Source organism: Octodon degus, unplaced genomic scaffold, assembly GCF_000260255.1.
Source record: "Octodon degus isolate 3935 unplaced genomic scaffold, OctDeg1.0 scaffold00314, whole genome shotgun sequence".
In the NCBI taxonomy this organism is placed as follows: domain Eukaryota; kingdom Metazoa; phylum Chordata; class Mammalia; order Rodentia; family Octodontidae; genus Octodon; species Octodon degus.
This window is the reverse complement of record NW_004524890.1, coordinates 542,915-566,991: the sequence shown is the minus strand read 5'-3', so window position 1 is coordinate 566,991 and position 24,077 is coordinate 542,915. Positions and strand designations below refer to the sequence as shown.

The following is a 24,077-nucleotide window of genomic DNA, read 5'->3' as shown; positions in this document are numbered from 1 at the left end:
CTGAGCCCTCTCCCTGGCCCCTAATACTTCTTTGATTATAGTTATCACTACTTCTTTTAGTTCAGAAATTATTTCTGATCTGATTTCTTCTATACCTTTCTTCATTTGTTTCTTTATTTCCAACACTATTATTTCACAGATATCAGGTGTGTGATTTCCAGTTTCCTCAGTGCTAGTGTCTTCTGCAATTGCACTGGGTCGACTCCGAGCCTGAGACTGCATTTTGTTCCTTCTCTTTGTCATTTTGTGTACTACTGTCTTCTGACCTTTGGTGTAGAGCTTAGATAGAGTTATTACCTTGGCACCAGATCCAGATCTGTGAAGTTCAGATTCCTCCAGGTGGGTGTTGTTTGGATCTGGCTGCTGTGCTCCGCTTCTTTCTGCTGCAGCAGTTGGAGTTGAATCCTTTGTGTCACTCTGGCAAGATGTTCTGTTCCTTAGTCAGCTGGGTGGGTCTTGCTACTAGCCTCTTTGCAGGGAGTTCTACTGAAGGGTTCTGCGCTGGACCTGCACTCTGGGTCAAATGGGGATCTAGTGGGCCTCGGGTGGTCTCATTCACACTCCGGACCTGCGTTCTGGGTCAATTCAGGATCCGACGGCCCCAGGTCCTCTCACTGGCTGGACCTGGGCTCTGGGTCAATTCAAGATCCGGTGGCCCCAGTGGTCTCCTTCTTCTTCTTCTTTTTTTTTTTACTCTTTTATTTATTTGATACAGGGTCTCTCTACATAGTTCAGACTCATAGTGATCCTCGTGTCTCAGCTTCCCCAGCAGTGGGATTACACGTGTGTGCCACCACACTCAGTTTCAGTGGCCAGCACAGCGTGGGGCCCAGGATAGCATTCCATACCAGGGATCAAACCTGGGTCATTGCACTTGCCAAGCAGATGCTTAGAGCACTAAGCTATCTCCCAAGCTCCAAGAGAGTACTTTCTTGATTTTGGTTTGGGCATAGATTTCTTAGATACAACAGCCAAAGCACAACTCATTCAATATATGTGTTGGATTTGAGGAAAACACTGTACAAAGCTTGCTTGCATTTTAAAAGCCACCACTGTGAAACTGAAAAGGAGCCACACATGATGGCACATGTCTCTTATCTCAGCACTAAGGAGGCAGAGGCAAGAAGATTGAATTCAAGGTCAGCCTAAGTTGTACTATATAGCAAGTTGAAGGTCAGCTTTGACTGCTATTTCTCAATGGCCCCCATCCAAAAAAAAATAAAAACAAAACAAAACGATTTTTAAAAAGACACAGATAGGATAAATATTTACAAATCATATGTCTGGTGAGGAATTTGTATTCAGAATATATAAAGAACTCTTAATACTCTAGAAAACAGCACAGTTTTAAAATGAGTAAGACATACAAATGGACATTTCACCAAGGAAGATGCAGGACTGAAATACAAATATATAAAAGAATTGTCAAGCTCAGTAATTATAAGGCAATACAAAATTAAACTATAATGAAATAGCCATGTATTTATAATATAATAAAAAGAATAATAGAAACAAAAATTCCTCCTAAGCTGGGCATGATGACATATGCCTGTAATCCCTGCACATGGGAGGCTGATGCAGAAGGATTGCTGTGAGTTCAAAGCCAGCGAGAGCTACATAAGGAGACCCTGTCTCAAAAAAACAAATTCATTCATACAATCCTGGTAGAAATGAGATGGTATAGCTACTTTGAAGGTTAGTTTTCCTTGAAGAAAAAATTCTGCAGTGCTGAGGATGAACCCAGGACCTTGCATATGCTAGGCATGTGGATCTACCATTGAGATACATCCCCAGCCCTGGTTTGGCATTTTATTTTTTTAAAAATTAATAAATCATATGACTCATTTCATTCCCTCATTAATCATCTCTCCAAGAACATGAAAAGATAATGCCTATAGAAAAACCTCACACACAAATATTCATGGAAGCAGTAATTATAGTAGCCAAAAGGTTAAAATAATCTATCAACTGGTAAATGGATAAGCACAGTGTCGTATGAAATGCCTATGGCTGGACGAGGTGGCACAGGCCTATAATCCCAGCTGAGACAGAAGGATCAATTTGACTTCAAGCCATCTGGGCTATATAGTGAGTGAAACCCTGTCTCAAAGACAAAAAGAAAAAAGAAAAAGAAAATACAAACAGACAAACCTATAGACATAGAAATTAGATTTATGTGTTCGTTCTAGGGTGAGAATGATATCCTGCACATGAGGGACCTGTTGAGGACAGTGTAAATATTCGAAAACTTAATTGTGACAGTTGCACTACTCTTTTTTTTTTTTTTTTTTTGTTGGAACCGGGGATTGAACTCAGATCCTTGTGTTTGCCAGTCAAGCACTTATCCTACTGAGCCATCTCCCCGGCCCCACTACTCTTAATTTACAGTGTAAATGTTCAAAAATTCAGTTGTGATAGTTGCACTATTAATTTACTAAAACTCATTGAATTATGGTGCTGTTATAATGGAAAGATTTTGTATTTAAATTATATCTTAAACCTTTCACTTTGAGACAAAGTCTCACTATGCAGTACAAGCTGGCCTTGAACACACCACGTAGCCCAGACTGGCCTCAAACTCACTGTGATCCTCCTGCTACAGCCTCCCAAGTGCTGAGATCACAGGCATGTGCCACCATGCTTGTTCATCACCATAGGTTTGAGGCCAGCCTGGACTACATAGTTTGTTCAAGCTGGCTGGACAACTTAGTAAGACCCTACCTCAAAAGAAAAAAGTGAAAAATATGTCATGTTGAATAAAATAAAGTAGATACAATATTCTGTATATAATATGAAAGAAAAAATTAACATTTGACTTGCTAGGAGGAAAGAAGCCAAAATCATAACAATCTTAACTGTGATAATTTCTGAATGAATGATAATGGTATGAATTTCAGCATCTTATTTTTGCCTTTATACATTTTTTTCTCTTAGCACTTATATTTGCTGAATGAGAATAAACATAAACTTTTATAATCAGAATGAAATTGTAGGCAAGATAGCTCAGCAGACTAAACAGCTGCTTAGGCAAGCACAAGGACTGGGGTTCAAAACTCGGTACCACATGCCCCACCAGCCCTGCCCCCAGGTCATGCTGAGCCAGTGACGGAGTCCAGGTGTGGTGGTACACGCCTGTAATTGCAGCACTGGGGAGGCTGAAAAAAACGGGAGGATCACAATGAGTCTGAGCTGCATAGAGAGACACTGTACCAAACATATATATGTATATATATTTGGGGGGGGCAGAACCAAGGATTGAACTCAGGCCCTTGAGCTTGCCAGACAAGCGCTTATTCTACTGAGTTACCTCCCCAACCCCCCAAATACATTGTTAAAAAAGAATAAAATTGTAAATGCCATTTAAAATTAAAAGAAATGGAGTGAAAAGAAATACTGTCAAAATTTAAAGCATATGTAAAATTTAAATTAGTATGCTATTAAAATAAATACAGAATAAATAGGATAGAAACAGGCCTTTATAAGTAAGAGAATTTAGTACTATATCTGATAAAAGAGGAGTTTCCCAAATGTAAGGTAAGAATTATACCATAAATGGTTCAGTTACAAGTGGTAACCAAGAATAGTTATTGTGCTGGGCACTATGCTAAATGCTTTTACATGGTTGTCCTCCTTTATTTTGTATAGACTTTTAACTCATAGATAGAATTATACCCATTGTAGAGATAAGCAAACTGAATATCCTAGCAGTTAAAGTAGTTTTAGAATCTCACAGAAAAAAATAGTAAAACCTCAATTCCAGCTTAAGATGTCAGCCTCCATGCTTGAATTCTTTTTCACTATATGATATGTATATAAAGTTCCTAGTAAGGTGTCTAAAATATCAGAGACATTTACTAAATTTTATACATATGAATAGCCTATACTGGCATTTGCTGCATAAAGGAAAATATGCAATACTTGTGTGTAGTATGCACAATAAAGGAACTGCTGCTGATAATAATCAGGTTTTTATTTTGAGACAGGGTCTTGCCTTGTGATTCAGGCTGGCCTCTAACTTGCATAGATCTTCATGCTCCAGCCTTATAGCCATGTATCACCTGGCCCAGCTAATAATGGTGTCATTTTGACATTGAGTTTGAGGAAGTTCTTAGGGAAATACGTACCAGTATAGTTTTGTCAGAGAAAATTCCCAATGAAAGAATGTAATTTGCAAAATAGCACATGTTGTGCTGGGGATATAGCTCAGGAACAGAAGCAACTGCCTGGCAACTGCAAGGCACTGAGTTTGCTTATCTCTACAATGGGTATAACTCTACCTATAAATTAAAAGTCTATACAAAATAAAGGAGGACAACCATGTAAAAGCATTTAGCATAGTGCCCAGCACAACAGCCATTCTTGGTTACTATTTGTAGCTGAACCATTTTTGGTGTAATTCTTACCTTACATTTGGGAAACTCCTCTTTTATCAGATATAGTACTAAATTCTCATACTTATAAAGGCCTGTTTCTATCCCATTTATTCTGTGTTTATTTTAATAGCATACTAATTTAAATTTTACATATGCTTTAAAATTTGATAGTATTTCTTTTCACTCCATTTCTTTTAATTTTAAATGACATTCAAAAAAAGGTATCCATTGAGTATCACTAAATATTGGTTAAATAATCATTATTTCCTGGCATCCTATTTCAGAGCCTCATACTCCTCTGACTCATTGTATTCTATATATTTTATGTCTCAAAATTGGGGCCAGGGAGATGGCTCCTTAGAATAAATGCTTCCCTGGCAAGCACAAGGGCCTGAGTTCAGTCCCTGGTTACACACGCACACACACACACACACACACACACACACACACAAACATCATGCATTGGATATCACTAAATATTGGTTAAATAATCATCATTTCCTGGTATCCTATTTCACAGCCTCATATTCCTCTGACTCATTGCATTCTATATATTTTATGTCTCAAAATCCAGTCAATGCTAGCTGAACAGCAGTGCTGACTCAAAGATGAAGCTCAGCATTTGCTTTATAAAATCCTTACATTGACTCATTTGTTCAACACATTTACTTTGTGTCCACTCTATCATGCATTAGACTGTTAGATATTTAATTTCATACTGACATTAAAGTCTAGACTAAATTAAACAGAAACCTCTAATCTCTAGCAAATTAAGCTTTTCCTCTTTTTGTTTTTTTAACACACTCATTATGCAGTTCAGGTTGGCCTTCAACTCACTCATGTAGCTGAGGCTGGCCTGGAACTCATAGCAGTTCTCCTACCTCTGTCTCCCTAGTGTTCAGATTATAAGTATGTGCAACTATGCCCAGCAGGATTTTCTCCTCTTATAGAATGTTCTCCAAATTTCTGAGGTATATTTACTCAATAAATCCTTAGAGTCCCCAGAACAATTTGTAAAATCATACTCTTTGGTATATGCTTACCTGTCTCCCACACTTCACTTCTTGAAGTCAAATTTTTTTACATGGCATTCAAGATATGACTGGTAGAATTATACTTTAGAAGATTTGTGTGTGTGTGTGTGTGTGTGTGTGTGTGTGTGTGTTTGATTGTTTTTGGCATGACCTGATGGGTACATTCAGTTATTCTCTGCAATTTATCAGTATCTACTCTATACCTTGTACTATAATACAGAATTCTGAACAAATACAGATAATAAGCAAAAATTTTCAGGGGCAAACTATCAAAGTTCTAGGCCTAATGCAAAATCATCTGAGCACTTGAAAACAGTATGCATTTGTTCCAGGCTGGCTAGATAGCTCAGCAGACTAAAGCGCCTGCTAAGGCAGAGCCCAATAGCTGGGATTCAATCCCTGGCATGCTGTGCCAGTCCCACCAGCAGGGCACACTGAGATGACAATTGAGACTGGGCATGGTTGTGCATGCCTGTAATCCCAGCACTTGGGAGGCTGAAAACAGGAGAATCACCATGAGTCCAATGTATGTAGTAAGACTCTGAACACCCTGCACTAAATACCAAAAAAAAAGTGTTTGCAAAATCAAACATTTAATCCTTATTTATTTTTCAAATTTCTGGCTTTAAGCAGATTTTAAGTATATTTTACAAGTGGTAGTTTGATTGTACTTGTGTTCATTTTCTTCTATTTTTGCTTTACATTTTGCCAACCATTAAGATGGAAATGTTTACCAAAAAAAAAAAATGTCAGGCATGTCAGTGCACACCTGTAATCCCAGCACTGAAGAAACTGAGGCAGGAGGCTCACTATGGGTTCAGGCCCAGCCTGGCCTACAAAGTGAGTTCAAGGCCAGCCTAAACTGCATAGTGAAAACCTGTCTCAAAAAAGACCAAAAGAAAAAAGGAAAATGTTCAAGAAATGAACAAAGTTAAATCAATGAACTACAAGATAGAAACAATATAGCATACAAAATTATTTTTAAGGCAAAAGACATTTAAAAATATTTTATGTATTTATAAAAAGTTATAAGCTATGAATTATCTGCTAAATAATATACCTTCAAAGAATATAAAACAAGTCAGATGCAGTGCTACATGCCTGTAATCTCACCTCTGAGGGATGCTAAGGCAGGAAGGTTGCAAGTTTTGAGTCTCACCAGGGCCATTTATCAAGACTCTGTCTAGGGCTGCGGAGATAGCTCAGTACAATAAGTGCTTGCCTGGCAAGTTCAAGGTCATGAGTTCAATCCCTAGTACCGCCAAAAAAAAAAAAAAAGACTAAGGACCGGTGAGATAGTTCAGCAAACTAAGCACCTGCTTAGGCAAGCACAGGGACCAGGGTTCGATCCCCAGCACCACATGTCTTGCTAGCCCCGCTTCCCAGTGCACTGAGTGGGCCACTGAGACCAGGTGTGGTGGCATGTACCTGTAATCCCAGCCTTGAGGAGGCTGAAAACAGGAGGATCACTATGAGTCCAAGCTGCATAGTGAATTAAAGGAGTTGGAAAGATGATTCAGTCATGAAGACCCCTGGTTCATTCTCCCCCAAAATATAAATCAAATCATAAAATATGAATAAATTTTCCAAGTGAAAAAAGTACAGAAGGAGAAAGAAAGTATTTTGGGTGGCTGGGGAGATGGCTCAGTATAATAAATGCTTCCCTGGCAAGCACAAGGGTCTGATTTCAATCCCCAGTTCCGCCAAAAAAAAAAAAATTAAAAAATTAAAAAAGTATTTTGGGCAAAGAGATTTTGTGGGCCCTAAGGTGTCCAATCATTGAGAATTTTGTTCCTAAAGAATCAGTAGGGTTTATTATCACATCCTGTCATCTCAGAATCTTCCTGGAATTCAAAGAAATAAGTCTGGGCCTCAAGAAAGAATAATTATTGTGGCACTATCCAGGATACTTTGATCATTCCAGGTGAGGAAACAGTATCTCAGACAGGTTCCTAGAGTTCAAGCCACACTGTCTGGCTACTGTGCTCCTTTATTGTAGTAGTAGTATTTGGGTCATAATCCCCAGGAACACATCCTATGTACCACTCAGAAAAGACCAATTTCTGGGATGATGATGGAGTGATGAACAGTAGAAGAACAGTCTAAGATTGGAATATAGCAATGTGATGAACAGAAGAAGGAGGGAGGTGGGCCTTAGGGACCCAGCAAGGATCTGAAGAAAGTATTGAACCCCATGAAAATGAAGAGGCCTCAGCACAGAAGAAGGAGGTGACAAGCAGTGCTTTGTCCCTGAGCCCTGACTCATTGTGTGGGAGGGGAGCCAAAACCTGCAGACCTACAAGGAATACTGGCAACCCCAGAGGCCTCCAGAGAGAGATGCACCAGTGGAATGGAACAGTGGATACAGCATATGGTGGTGGCTGGTGAGTTACTCAGGTTCAAATGTCCACCAGGAGAGGGAGATTGGCTGGTTACCATTTTGGAAAGGGGCCAATTGAGCTTGAAAGTTACAGAAGTTGTGGGCTGGTTCCATCTAATGGTGCCCAATGTTACAGTAAGATGGAAATGAGTTAAAGTCAGTAGGAGATCAAGGAGCCAAATTAATCCAATGGAGAGCCAAGGTCAAGCCAGAAGGAAGCACACCAGGTGTTGCAGGCTAAACAAATCAGGTACAAGCCTCATGGCCAGAAACAAACTTGAACTTCAGGAGAACTAAAGATGAAGGTTTACTGGGATTATCCACCCCAGCACAATAAATCTATGGCTAGCTTTCTGTGATTGATCAACACTATCTACCAGTGACAGCAGATACACACCCTGAAGTGGACATTTTTTTCTTCTTATATATTTTTCCCTTTCTGATTATTTTTTGTTTTTGTTTTTTTTTCATTATTTTATTTTTATATGAGTGTGAACATTGTTTCTAATTTTTGTACTTAGTATTCTGTTCTCTTTGTTTGACTTCTCTGTTTCCCTTCACCTTTCTTCACCAGTTTCCCAAAGTAGGTACTCTTCCAGTCTTTCAGCCTTGCTCCTAATCTCTCCCTCTTTTTTTATTTCTCTATTTCTCCCAATATTCTCCCCTCACGGTAAAATGCCTATATTGAGGTCATATTTACTATATACATTTTTATTGGTATTAGATTTTCTTATTTAACTACAAATATAGTTCATGTGGTTAAAGGTGATAATTTAACAGTTACCCCAGTTTGTCATTTTTTAGGCTGTGTTTGATGCTGTTGTTATTGCTGATTCTACTTCTTTAGGAAAGGTAACATAATTGTTTAATTGGTTGTTCTTCATGGTATGCCAAGACTGAGATTGCCTATAGGTCATATCATAGGCCACACTGCCAATGAACCAGGGGCTAAGACAACTAGGCATCAAATATTCATCCCCAATAAATTCAAGACAAAAAAAGAGATAGCCCAGATGATATAAAAAACCTGTTAACAGAAGTAACAGCAGAAAACCTCCCAAGCCTGAAAAAAGAATCTGATATATAGGTAAGTGAGACATGTATGTAGAACTCCAGTTATCCATGATCAAAAAAAAGTTATACCAAGGCATATAATAATCAAGATTCCAGAAATTTACTAAGCACTTTCTTAGGTAAGTGCAGGGACCGGGGTTCAATCCCAGCACCACATGCTGTACTAGCCCCACCCTCAGGCACATCAAGCCAGCCACCAAGACAGGGTGTGATGGCACATGACTGTAATCCCAGTGCTGGGGAGGCTGAACACAGGAGGATCACTATGAGTCCAAGCTGCATAGTAACACCCCATACCAAATACAAAATAAAAGATTCCAGAAATTCAAGAAAAGAATAGAATATTAAAAGCTGTTACAGAAAATAAGATAATCACCCATAAAGGAAAGCACATCACAATTAAAACAGACTTCTCAGCATAAACCCTCAAGAGAAGAAGAGCTTAGAGTACAGTATTTCAAGCCCTAATGAAAACAATCTCCAACCCAGTTTCATGTTCCCCACAAAAATATCTTTCAAAATTGATGAAGAAGTAAGATACTTACATGACAGAGAACAACCAAACAAATTCAGGACCAAGTAATTTGACAAAGGTTGAAAAAAGGGGAATCAACAATAGGAAAATAATAAGATGAGGATAAGTCAGTACAAACAATTATAACCATGAATGTTAATGGTCTTAATTCACTAATAAAAGAAACAGTCTGGCAGAATGGACAAAGATGCAATATCCAACAATATGCTACATACAAAAAACACATTTAACTCAAAAAGTAATTCATAGACTGAAAGTCAACTAATGGAAAACAATACCCCATGTGATAGGAGCCCAAAAAAATGTAGTGATAGCTCTTCCATTTCCAGGCAAAATGGTGTTTAGGTCATGGCTGACTAAGAGAGACAAATACATCCCTATAAAGGGAACAATCCATGAGGAAGAAATAATAATCATAAATATATATTGCAGCAAATATCAGAGCAGCCAGCTATATAAAATATTAATAGACATGAAAAATAAAATAAGTACAAATACAATTATAATGGGGGACCTTAATACCCCATTGTCACAAGTAGATCATTACAAAAAATTAAACACAGAAATATCAGAACTGAACCAACTTTTTAAATAAATGGACATAGTAGATGTCTCCAGAGTGATCTACCTCACAATTGCAGAATATACATTCTTCTTAGTTGCACATGGGACATTCTCCAAATTGAACACACACTAGCTGAGAGAACATGCTTAAGTAAATGCAAAGGAATTGAAATGATCCTGTGGACATTATCAGACCATAGTGCAATGATATTGGAAATCAAGGACAAAGAAACCACAAAAATTTCACAAATTCATGAAACTTAATTAACAACCTACCAAACAAGTGAAGAAATTAGACAGTTTCTACAACTAAATCATAATGCCAATATAACACACCAGAATGTTGGAATGCAATGAGAGCAGTGCTATGAGGGAAATTTATAGTGGGGAATTCTCATATCAGAAAATGGTGCAAGCTGCAGAGATAGCTCAGTGGCATAAGTGCCTGCCTCAAAAGCACAAGGTTCCGAGTTCAATCCCTGGTACCGCAAAAAAGAAAAAGAGAGAGGAAAGAAAAAAAACAATGAAAGCATAAATAAATGACCTAATTGTTGAATCACAAGCTTTCAGAAAAAGAAGAGCAGGACAAGCCCAAAGCTCAGAGGAGGGAGGAACTTAAAAAATCAGAACAAAAAGTGATGCAATGGAGACTAAGAAAACAGTACGAAGAATAATGAATCATAGAGTTGGTTTTTTGAAAGATTAAAGATTGACAAACCATTAGATAACCTTATCAAAAAAGGGAAAGATTAGGCTCAAATTGATGCAGTTAGGAATAAAAAGGGTGAAATCACAACAGATCCTACAGAAATCCAGATGATCATCAATAACCACTTCAAGAAATTATATTCTAAGATGGAAAGCACAGAAATGGACAGATTCCTAGATATGAATTATCAAAGCTGAATCAAGAAGATATACAAATTCTAAATAAATTAGCATCATTCAATAAAATTGAAGATTAAATAATTAAACTCCTATCAATAAAGATCAGCCCAGGTTCTGAGGGACTTATTACTGAATGCTACAAGAAATTTAGAGAAGTTCTAATGTCACCACTTTTCAAGCTCTTTAATGAAATTGAAAGGGAAGCAAGACTCTCAAATTCATTCCTGGAAGCAAACATTACCCTGATAGCAAAACCAGGCAACAGTCCAACCAAAAAAGAGAAGTACAGGCCAGTCTCCCTAATGAACACAGATGCAAAGATCCTTAATAACATACTGGCAAATGGAATGCAGCAATAACCAAAAATATTGTCTTAGTTACTCTTCTTTTGTTGCTGGGACAAATATGCAACACTCAAAATGAAGGAAAGAAAGGTTTATTTACTCATAGTTACTGGATATTTCATAGTTTAAAACAGCCTCACTTATGTAGCAGGACCCCAGAGTCTTAACTGTAGGCAGCCACAATCGCAGACGCCCCCCTACTGTACAGGGTCTAGAGGAGAGGCTGGGGTGCCACCATATCCAGGATGACCTGCTCCATACATCTGAGATACTGCAGCCAGGGGGTGGGAGGTGGGGCAGTGTGTGCAGTCAGTTTAATGGTTTACACCTCTTTGGCCCCACCCCTCAAGGTACTTGCTGTTCCTCCAGCTGCATCTGTCCCATGACCTACCTGAGGCTTTGGGGGGGAAAGTTAGACACATACCGTAACAAATATACACCATGACCATGTAAGTTTCATCCCAAAGTTGCAGGGATGGTTCAACATACATAAACCAATATATGTAATGCACCATATTAACAGCCAAGGACAAAAACCGTATGATCATCTCAATAGATGTGCAAAAGCATTTGACACAGTCCTACACCGAGGCATGGCAACAGAAAATTGGAACAGATAATCTTTATCTCAATCTGATAAAAACCATCTAGCGCCAACATCATACTAAATTGTCAACAACTGAAAGCTTTTTCTTTAAAATCAGGAGCAAGATGAGGACATCCACTATCACCACACTTACTCAATGTAGTTCAGTCAACAGTAGCAAGAGGAACTAGATAAAAGAAAGAAATAAAAGAAGTAAGAATAGGAATGGAGCTTGGCTGCAACATGGAGGTAACCTGTGGCATGGATGAGCCGGTTTCCAGGGAGGCGGCATCTGTGGCAAGTGCTCTCTCTCTCCCAGCGGAGTCTTACGGCAACGATCCAGATACTGAGTTGGCCTAGGCTATGAGAGCAATGCAGCATGCTGAAGTGTAGTATAAGCTGATTTCCTCAGTTGACCCGCAGTTCCTGAAACTCAGGAAAGTGGATGATCAGATCTACTCTGAATTTTGGGAACATTTTGAGAAACTCAAAGTAGATGTGTTGGACCCGGCAGAACTCAAATCAGAATCAGCTAAAGAGAAGTGGGGGCCATTCTGTCTGAAGTTTGATGGTATTGTAGAAGACTACAACTATGGTACTTTGTTGTGGCTGGATTGTTCTCAGGGCTACACAGAGAATACAATCTTTGCCCCCAGGATACAGTTTTTTGCCATTGAAATTGCTCAGAACTGAGAAAGCTGTAACAAAGCGGTTTATATCAGTATTCATGACCAAGAAGGAGTGAAGGGAGGAGAACATGGAGTAATGGAAGGAGCTGACAGTGGAGGAGAAGAAGAGAAAGTAAAGAAAGGAGGAGATAGAAGAGGAGAAAAAGGAGTCACCAGAGGAGGAGAAAAGGAAAAGTGACAAAGGCGGAGAAAAAAAAGAAAGAAGCTGACGCATCATCCACAGCTGTGAAGAATCTGTATAAGGTAGACAGGGCCTAGGAGGCTGGATGCTGAGACTCAAATGGGGCTGTTGCATGGTGCTCCTTGCCCAGACCCCTCTGGTAAAATGTATGTCCTGGTCAGTGGCAGGACACTCAAAGATCATCTGGCTAGCCTGAGAATCAGGAGCTGCTCTGGTGATTCCTTTGTATGAAATGACTCGGAAGACTACCAGTCAGGTCTTCGTTAATTGTTACTTGATGTGTTGTTTCTTGACTCAACTCCCGGCCAAGTAAAAATCTTTGTAAATGAATTGCTCTTGGTTCTTAAGATTATATATATCTGTGGCATCTGAGACATATTTGATGTTATTAGACACTTTGAATCTATAATTTCATGTAAAATGATTGTAAATCTTATGTAAAATGATCGATATTTGTTTCTAATGCTTCTCAGTTTTAGCCATAGTGAAGTTCTCTCAGACTGTTAAGTTTCCCTGATCCTAGGCTTAGAAGTCTTTATATAACAGTTGATTCTTACCCTTGAAGTGCTGTAGCTCTCCGCTCTGTTTGGTATATTTGACAAACCTGATAAGTACTCTGTGCAGACAGCAGCAGTAGGCTGAACCTGTCAGAATACAGAAGGCAGCTGTGTCATGGTAGAAGAGAAGACCTGGACCTATTTCTGTACTTCTCTTGATAGCCAGGTTCTTCTCTGAAAGCTACCAAACAGAAATAACAATAAAATGTGAAACCTGGTAGTGATTTCCCTTTTATAATGCTATGGATAATAACACATATATTTATATAGTAAACCATAATATTTTTAAATATTTTATTGGACTCCAGGAATAAACATTGGTTTTGTAAAAAAAAAAAAAAAGAAAAAAGAATAGGAATGGAAGAAGTTAAGTTACCCTTATTTGCAGATGGCATGATACTCTATGTAGAAGACCCCAGAAACTCCACCAAAAGACTTCTAGTTTTAATAACTAAATTCTGGAGAGTAGCTGAATACAACAAAGTAAACACTCAAAAATCAATACCATTCCTGTACACAGATAACAAACTCACTGAGAAATTAGGGACACGACATCTTTCACAATACCACCCCCCAAAATGAAATACCTAGGAATCAATCTAACAAAGGAAGCAAAAAATCTTTACATTGAAAACTACAGTACTCTGAAAGAGGAGCTCAAGGAGAATATCAGAAAATGGAAAGACATCCCTTGTTCTTGGGTAGGAAGAAACAACATTGTGAAAATGGCCATACTCCCACAATTGTTTACAGATTTAATGCAATCCTGATGAAAATTCCAATAGCATATCTCAAAGTATTAGAAACATCCTAAAGTTCATTGGAACCAGAGGAGACCTAGAATAGTAAAAGGAATTCTAAGCAACAAAGGCAAGGCAGGGTGCAATCTCTGACTTGAAATTATATTGCAGAGCTAGTGTGATAAAAATAGGATGGTACTGCTAGGAGAAAAAAAAACAGACCCAAGAATCAGTGGAACAGAGTAAAAGATGCAGAAACAAATCCAGACAGAGTCAGCTACCTTATCTTTGGCCAAGGAGCCAAATACTTTCACTGAAAGAAAGATACCCTCTAATAAATGGTGCTGGAAATACTGGCTTTCCACATGCCAAAGATTAAAACTATACCCATGTCTTTCAACACACATTAAACCAAAATTGAAAAGGATTGAAGATCTAAATATTAAAGCAGAAACACTACATCTGCTGAAAGACTCTTGAGAATATTGGTATAGGCAAAGACTTTATGAACAAAACCTGAATTGCAGAGCAAAAATCACAATGAATCAACAACAGGGATTTCATTTTATTAAGTACTTTTGCACAGCAGAAGAAACTACCAATAGAGCAATGAGGCAACCCACAGTGTGGGAAAATTTTTTTGCCAGCTGTTCCTCAGACCAAGGACTAGAATAGGTACTCAAAGAAAAAAAAATCAGGCCTCCCCAAATTTAAAGACCCAATCCAAAAATGGGCATCTCAAATGAGTAGATACTTCTTAAATGAAGAAGTAAAAATGGCAGATAAATGTATGAAAAAATGTTCAACATGACTGGTCATTCAAGAGATGCTGCTTAAAACAACACTGGGATTTTCCACAAGCTGCACCAGCTCCACCCCCCTGAATGCGCTGAGCCAGTCACCAAGATCCGGTGTGGTGGTGCACACTTGTAATGCCAGTGCTGGGGAGGCTGAAAACAGGAGGATCACTATGAGTCCAAGCTGCATAGTGAGACTCTGTACTAAATACCAAAAAAAGAAAAAAGAGAGAGAAAAAGAAAAAAAGAAAGTCTGCTGTGGAAATCAGTGTGGAGATTCTACACAAAAATAGCACCAGAGGTTCCATATGACCCAGGTATTCCCCTTCTTTGGATCACTGTAAAGTATTAAAAGCATCATACCACAGCAATATTTCCATATTTATAGCAGCATAGTTTATAATAGCTTGATATTGGAAAGAGCCTAAATGCCCATCAACCACTGAATGGGTAAAAATGGTATAGGTATTTTATTTATTTAGTATTTTAGGGAAAGGTCTTCAGGGTGTTCAGGGTCTCACTATTAGATTGGACTCATAGTGATTCTCCTGTTTACAGTCTCCCAAGAGCTGGGATTACAATCGTGTGCCACCATGCCCAGTCTCAATTGCTGGCTCAGCACACCCCGGGGGTGGGGACAGCACAGCAGGCCCAGGGATTGAACCCCCAGACCCTGCGCCTGCTTGCAGGCACTTTAATCCGCTGAGCTATTTGGCCAGCCCTGTTATGAGTATTTTAAATATAGGAAATATAGATAAATATAAGACCTTGAGATATTTCTGTCTAAACTGATGCACCTTTACACCTTACTCTTGAAGTGAAATCAGCTGGACACAATATGTAAATATTTCATGGTTTCCCTGGTGTGAGAAATCAGAAGTGTGAATAAAGACAGAATGTATACTAGATATTTGGAAGTACTTAGAAAATGTTCAAGTGAAGAGAACCAGGGAGGGGGTATGAGGAAAGGAAGAAAAGGATGGGGGGAAAAAGAATAGAAGGAAAAAAATAGAAACAAAGCTCATGTAAATAAAAAAAGAGGGGTCAAAACAAGGGGAAGGGAATGGGATAAAAAGAAACAGCAAGGTATGTCATGTACAGGATGAAGCACCTCATGATTCATGTTATTATGTAAATCTATATTTGTTTATTTATGGTACTGGGGATCAAACTCAGGACCTTGCACTTGCCAGGCAGTCATTTATGCCACTGAGCTATATAACCAGCTTTATTCTGTATATCTAAAATGTACAAATATAAAAATATAAAAAATAAGCAGAAATCAGCACTATTTTGAAATGAAGAGCTAAATGTGCAGTGTCGGAGCTATTAAAATCATTAGTATTCGGGCAAACTTATTTTTACAAGTGGGAGGTGGTGAAATAAACAGTTCTAAGAGGGAAAAAAGACCACCCCTTGCTTTAATGCTGAGTTTCATATGTTACACAATGCCAGTCATTATGTATGTTCATTGTCTTGTGGGCATTCAAGTAGCTAAGCATAGAACTTTATTGACATAGTGGTATTTTTCTTCTGTCTTTTTCTTCCTGTTTCTATACTCTCGTTTTCTAGAGCAATAAAGCATATTCAGTTCATGGACAATCCATTCAAATATCAGTGAGTAGTTTTTTATTTAATTAGTAGATTTTTGTATCTTAGAAAATGTTCCCCTATTCAACCAAACCAAAATTCTAAGTCTTCAATTCTTCCCTTCACTCCCTTTCCATGCAAAAGTATGCAGGGCCAAGAATATAGCTCAGTGGTAGAACCCTAGATTAGCATGCATGAGGCCCTGAGTTTCTTCTCCACTATCATGAACAATTATATGACCAAGTTTTATGAATGTATCTCTTTTATAATCGTGGTTTTGACTCCTGTACTATCCCATGTCCTTATTGAATGCCTTTGTTCAGTCTGTCTTTGGTTACAAATTCAGTCACCTCACAAATGGTATCCATGTTTGTTGGCTTTTCTCCCCTGAGTCAGTCAACATCCCTGTCCTGCTAACAATCCTTAAGATGTCTTCCTACAGTTTCAGACTAAAGATCCAAACTCCATAATTTTGTTTGGAGACCCTCTATGAGCTGATCTACTTTCTGATTTTGCCTGTTACCACTCCAAACATGTTTAGTTACAGTGAGACTGAGACAGGTATGTCATGCATGCCATATCACCCCTCCATGCCTCTATACATACTCTTCTCTCAGCCTAAAGCATCCTTTCCCTACTCAGAGTCTCACTAAATTTTCAGATCTCTCTCTCTCTCTCTCTCTCTCTCTCTCTCTCTCTCTCTCTCTCTCTGGCAGAACTGGGGATTGAACTCAGACACTTGCCCTTGCCAGGGAAGCACGTATTCTCCTGAGCCATCTCCCCGGCCCTTTCAGATCTCTTGTAACTCAGCTCTTAATCACTTTTTCATAATACCTTCCCTCATTCTTAACAGTTGTGGGAGTCTTCTGTGTGCTCCTAGCAACCTGTGCATTCTTCCATCTTAGTACTTAATGCATTCTCCTATCATTTCTGATGCACAGACATGTCTCCCCTACCACCAAGCGTGCAGATAATCAAAGTAAAAGAAAGACCATGATAAGGATTCTGACTCTTACATACTATGGGGGGTCTAGGGATTATAGCCCAGTTGTAGAGGACTTGCCTAGCATGCAAAGGTAGAGAGGGTTTTTTTTTGTCTTTTTGAGACAGGAACTTGCTATGCAGCTCAGGCTGGGCTCACTTTCTAGCCCAGGCTGGTCTCGAACTCACAATGATCTTCCTGCCCCAGCATCCCAAGTACTGGGATTACAGGGGTACATACCATGCTTGGCTTTAGATTCTTTTCTTGATTCTGTTGGAGTTGCCAAAACCTAACTTTGGATTTGTCCAGTGATAGATTGTAATAAGTTTTTGTGACATGAATACATGAGGCTTTGTAACACAGTAATACTTTTACTTTCTAGGTACATGGTTCAGTGGCCTGGCACCCGAATCCTCCATCGCCATGAATTAGACACCTTCCTTGCACAGGCAGTGTCTACCCAGCTTTATGAACCAGATCAGCTCCAAGAACTCAAGGTGACTTGGTTCACTCTCCTTTAAAAAGTTACTTTTATGAGCTTTTGGCCTTATTTTAGGTCTTTCTTTCCTGGAACTGGGGAGAAGAGTAAGTTCTTCAGGTAAGCATTTAATTTACTCTAGCCTAAACTTTATGTATGTAAGCAAAACCAGGTACTAGGTAGAGTTACTTGTGACACTGTTCCTATCTTAAGGAATGAAAATGGATACAAAAGTTGAAATTGTAAAAGGCAAATAGATCATGCTCTATAGACCATGATAAGGATTCTGACTCTTACATACTATGGGGGGCTAGGGATTGTAGCCCAGTTGTAGAGGACTTGCCTAGCATGCACAAGACCCTAAGTTCTTTCCCCAGTACAATAGAGACACATAAACACTTTACAACAGCTATTCTAATGTCCCTGTTTGTCTCTGAATAAATGTACAACCTTCCCTTGAGTAATAGGCATCGAGCATTAGGGGGAAATATAGAAAAGCATAAGGAATAAATTAGTCTACCATGTAACTAAAGGCAATAGAATGTAGTATAGAGTGTATACTCTCAAATCGGGCTTACTTGAATATGAATCCTGGCTTATCTTCATTACATGAACTTGCGCATGTGTCTGTCTTTATTGTACTGGGAAAACAACTCAGGGTCTCATGCACACTAGGAAGTCCTCTATCACTGAGCTACGATCCCCAGCCCCCTGTAATTTTTCTACCTTTTTTCCTTGCTACTGAAGATATTAAGTAAAATAATCCATGTAAAACAACATAATTGCTTACATATTTTTCTAATTTTTTATTGATATATGCTTGTGATGCATAATATTTACATGTGCTTTGGGAAATTTATTTACATGGATAATATCTTGTTCATTTTTATCCTCTTATCCCTCCACCTCCTTGCCCATTTCCCCTAATGCCCATCCTCATCTCCAACATTTGCCTCACTGTATCTTATCACCTCTTCTTTGCTCTTTGTTCATATTTTGGATTTCTCATATAAGAGAAATCCTGTAATATTTAACTATCAAGACATGACTTATTTCACTTAATATTATGGTACCAAAATCCACCCATTTTTCTACAAATGATAGGAATTTGTTCTTTTTTGTACCTGAGTAAATTCATATATATGTGTAATATATATATAATTTATCCATTTGTTGATGGGTATCTAGGATACTTAAATAGGTTAGCTATTATAAATGGCACTGCTATAAACATGAATATGTATGAAATGAAGACTTTAATTCTTTTGGAAGTGTACCCAAAAAAGGAAAAGCTAGTTCAAATGATTTTCTGTGTTTTGTTTTTTGAGGATTTCATGCTGATTTCTATAGTGATAATATTACTGTACATTCTCACTGACAATATAGATTTCCTCTTTCCTCACATCTTGCCCAACGTTTTTTGTTTTTTGTTTTCTTGATGATAGCCCTTTTGACTAGAATAAGATGGGATCTCAAAGTTGTTTTAACTTGCATTTCCCTAATGCCTAATGATGCTGAATATTTTTTATATACAGTACTTGTCCATTCGAATTTCTGTTTTTGAAGAAGTATGTGTTCATTTCATTTGCCCTTTTTTAAAAAACAGGGACTCATATGTATTTCAGACAGGCTATGAACTCAATATATAGAGCCCAGGTTGGCGTAGAACTCATGGTGATATTTCTGCCTCAGCCTCCAGAGTGCTGGGATTACACATGTTCACCACCACACCTGGCTATATTTTGCCCAGTTTTTGATTTGGCCATTTATTTTGAGGAGGGTTTAATTTTTGAGTTCTTTGTATTTTCTAGGTATTAGTCCTCTAGCAGAAGAATAGATGACAAACCTTTCCTCACATTCTGTATGTTGTCTCTTTACTGTTTCCTTTGCCTTGCAAATACTTTTTAATATAATACAATTTGTTGGTACCTGGTATTTCTTGTACTGTTAGGGTTCTGTTCAGAAAGTGCTTGCCTATCTCTATGGAGTCAAGTGTTTCCTTTATGTTATGTTCCAGCAACATCAGGATTTTTTTGTGTGTGTGTTTTTATATCTCTTTTGACACCTAGGCCTTTGATTTATTTTGGTTGGATTATAACAGAGAATGAATGGCATGAGTCTAGATTTATTGTTCTGCACGTGGATAATCAGTTTTCCCAGCATTCATTTGTTAAAGAGGCTATCATTTCTCCAGCATATGTTTTTGACAGCTTTGTCAAAGATCAGATGTCTAGAAGTACATTGGATTTTTTTTCTATGTCTTCTATCCTATTCCATTGGTCTGCTTGTTTATTTTTGTGCTAGTACTATGCTGTTTTTGTTAAAATGGCTTTGTACTATAACTTGGAATCTGGGATTGTTATGCCTCCTGCTTTGTTCATTTTGCTCAGGATTTCTTTGGCTATTTTGGGCCTCTTCGGGCTCCATATAAATTTTAAGATTTTTTTATAGTTCTGTAAAGAATGTTGTTGATATTTTGGTAGAAATATTATTATATCTGTAAATCTCTTTGATAATATGGCAATTTTCTGGATATTGATTCTGCCTGTGCAACAGATGTCTTTTTATTTTCTGTTGTCCTCTTCAAAGTACTATAATTTTCATCATAGAAACCTTTCACCTCCATAGGCTGATTCCTAGGTATTTGTTTTGAAGCTGTTGTGAAAGGTTATTTTCCTAATTTCTTTCACTGTGAATTCATTATTGGTTTATAGGAATACTATTGATTTTTATGTATTTATTCTGTACCTCGCCATTTTGCTGAACTTGTTTATTAGCTCTGAGAGTCTTCTGGTGGAATATTTTTGGCCTTCTATTTAAAGGATCATGTGATCTGCAAATAAAGCTAAGTTTACTTCTTCCTTACCTTTTATTTCTTTCTCTCACCTAATCTGAATAAAGTTTCACATACTACAGAGTATGCCAAAAAATACACATTTCAAGAAAAACATGTAAATATTTTAATACAAATTTTATTGTGATATCATGAGATTAATACAAGTTACCTTTGGCCTCTACAATTACAGGAGGTGCTCAAAATGATGGCTATTAGCTTCCAAAAATTTGTTAGGATGGCGAACTGCTGCTTGGGTAACCTTGGTCACTGAGATTGCCACACATGTGTTTGCAGTTTTTTCTCCAAAGGCCATTAGTGTAGTGGGCTTTGGGTTTTTTTTTTTTTTGCAATATATGACCTCTTCTAGGGACCCCCATGTGAGAGTAATACCATCTGAAAACACTATTTTCTTTTCCAGAAGTGTACATACTTCTTTTTGACAGACTCTGTCAATTGGAGAATGAAATTCAGTGAATCTTTCTGTTTTTCCATTCAGCTATATTGGCTATATGTTTATCATAAATGGCTTTTACCAGTTTGAAGTAAGGTCTTCCTGTACATATTTTTTCCAATTTTTATCATGAAAGGTTGTTGCATCAATTTCATTGCCTATTATTGGTCTATTTAGGGCTTTTTATACTTTCTTGGTTCAATTTTGATAAGTCATATGTATCTAGGAATTTGTCCATTTCTTCTGTACTGTCTAATTTATTGGATTATACTTTTTCAAAACAGTTTCTTACAATCCTATAGATTTCAGTGATGTCACTTTTAATTAATTTTGCCCTTTCCATTTCTTTTTTTCCATAATTTTATTGAGAAATAAACAGCAATGAGAAAGTTTCAAATCAAATTGGTAGGACAGTTTCAATAATTAACACATTGCATACATTCTTCCTAGTGATTAACTGCTGTACAACATGCAGACATGATATCCTATTTACAAACACTATTACAACAAATCCCTCTATTCATTAAGAGAATGTAACTATATATTTATCCTAACCATTTTGAATACACAGATACAAAACAGACATTCATCTGTATCCCCTTTTTTTGTTAAGTTCCATCATTTAAATATTATAGGTGTGTTAACTCAGCAAAATATTCTAAAAGAGTCCAGTAGTCCATAATAGTATTGGGGCTTCTGCTTGACTAGCACTGTCAGAAATTGTTGACCTGAGTCCCCTACAGCTCAACATAACAGCATGGCTTTACTTCTTATACTTCGTTTTTTTACTTTTCTGCTGGATGGTTAAGACCAAGGTAAAGCAGGACCTATGCAACAAGAGGTGTAGCTTTTGGGTCTGATAAGGTCAGTGAAATCCCCTTAGGCCTGTTGATCAATCTTCTTTATCTCTTCAAAGGACTCTTATTCATTGATCCTTTGTATTATTTTGCTCTTAATTTCATTGATGTCCATCCTGATCTTTACAATTTCTTTCCTTCTGCTTTCTTTCCCTCTAGTTGGGGCTTGAATTGCTCTTGTTTTTCTAGGACATTGTGGAGAATTATTAAGTTATTTGTGATCACTGTGTTTTACTAATACTGGCATTCACAGCTATAAACATCCCTCTTAGAACTGATTTCATTGTGATCTACAGATTCTGAAATGTTATATTACCATATAGTTTGATTCTAGGAATTTTTGAATTTCTTCATTGATTGGTTGTGTAATCCATTGATCATTGAAGAATGATCCATATGTTCGTGTAGTTTCTATGGTTTCTTATGCTGTTGATTTCTAGTTTTATTCTGTTATGATCTTATAGGATCCAAAATAATATTTCATTCTTTGTATTTGATGAGACATGCTTCATGGCCTAAAACATGTTCTGTTTTGGAGAAAGTTCTATGAGCTACTGAAGATACCTGATAAATGGATTTGTTCTATGGTGTGCTCCAATGCTGATGTTTCTTTATTGATAATTTTATCTGGCTGACTTATCTGATCAGAAGAAACAAAGATGGTCACTACATATTATTATTAAAGGTATTTCCTTTAGTTTTGGTAAATTTTTCATTTACCAAAAAAAATAACAGTTATGTATACACATAGTTCTAATGTCAATGTACACAATTGCATTACAAAGAACTACTTGACATAAAAGGATATCAATGCAATTGTAGTGGGGTCTTTAATATGCTTCTCATATTTTAAACATTTTAAATTTAGCACAGTATTCAATATTTAACATTAATGTAGAGTATCCCTCCCTGATTTCAGTACCCATGTTCCTTTGAGGCCCTAAGATAAATAAACTACAAAATCAAATCCAAGAAAACTTGCTAAATTGAGGCAGGTGCAGTAGTGCACATTGCTCTTTCCAGATATTCTGGAGGCTGAGGTGGGGGAATTGCCTGACCCCAGAAAGTTCAAAAGAGACTAGACAACATACTGAGAACCCTTCTCAAAAAGGAAAAAAAAATGGACCTGGAGATATAGCTCACTGTTAGTGGGTTTGCCTAGAATACGAGAGGTCCTGAGTTCCATCTCCAAACTCCCAAACCCCAAACCTCACCCTAAAACAACAGAGAAGAAAAGATCTTACAAATTCTTGTCAATATTAAGTCAATGAAGAAAAAATTACAGCAGTGTAAGACAAGTAGTGAGTGGCTCTTTTTTGCAATAAATGCAGCATTGCGGGAGCCTACAATAGCTTTTGATCCCAGATCATACGTAGGAGAGGGCTTGCAAGTAATCACTCTTTTTCTATTAAAGCCTTATAACTTTCCAGATTGAGGTAACCACTATGAAAATTTTTACTTTTTTCCAGGTGTGTGTGTGTGTGTGTGTGTGTGTGTGTGTGTGTGTGTGTCTGGTGCTGAGGATCAGATTTTTAGTCTTTTGTTATGCTTAGTCTACATAGTTGATATATTCTTTATCTAATTATATCTGCAGTGGCCACATCCACAGATTTAACTGCCCTAGATCAAAATTATTTTTTTATAAATTTGCATCTGTACTGGACATACAGAATTTATTTCCTGATATTATTCCCTAAGAAATGCAGTATAACAACTATTTACATAGCATTTACATTGTACGTTAGATATTTGAGTAATCTAGAAATGATTTAAATTATATGAAAGGGAAAAAATAAAGTATATTGGAGGATATGTCTTTATCTACCTATCTTTCTGTGACAGGGTTTCACTATGCAGTTCAGACTGGCCTTGAACTCACTTTGTAGCCCAGGCTGGCCTTGAACTTGCAGCAATCTTCCTGCAGCAGCCTCCTGAATGCATGGATCACAGGTGTGCACCACAACACCCATGCACATGTTTTCTATGTGTTAAAATTTTTAATAAATATTTTATATAGATGTATCATTTAATTATTATAATGTCAGCCATTAAATTGTTTCTAGTTTTATGTGTACATATTATATATAATAAATAGTAGAAGATAGTTTCTAATTCAATAAATGTGATCATTTTCAAGGTTC

The 24,077-nt window shown here is 37.5% G+C and overlaps 1 protein-coding gene and 1 pseudogene across 1 annotated transcript in view; both read left to right on the top strand.

Annotated features, from left to right (window-relative positions):
* Fam120c (family with sequence similarity 120C) overlaps nt 1–24,077 on the top strand; it is a 362,539-nt gene that overhangs the window by 272,882 nt on the left and 65,580 nt on the right. Inside the window, exon 11 of the mRNA XM_004647578.3 lies at nt 17,697–17,811. Within this exon, the coding sequence (XP_004647635.1) occupies nt 17,697–17,811 (115 nt within the window). The remainder of the gene's footprint in view (nt 1–17,696; nt 17,812–24,077) is intronic.
* Nucleotides 12,022–12,978, top strand: LOC105741160 (annotated as a pseudogene).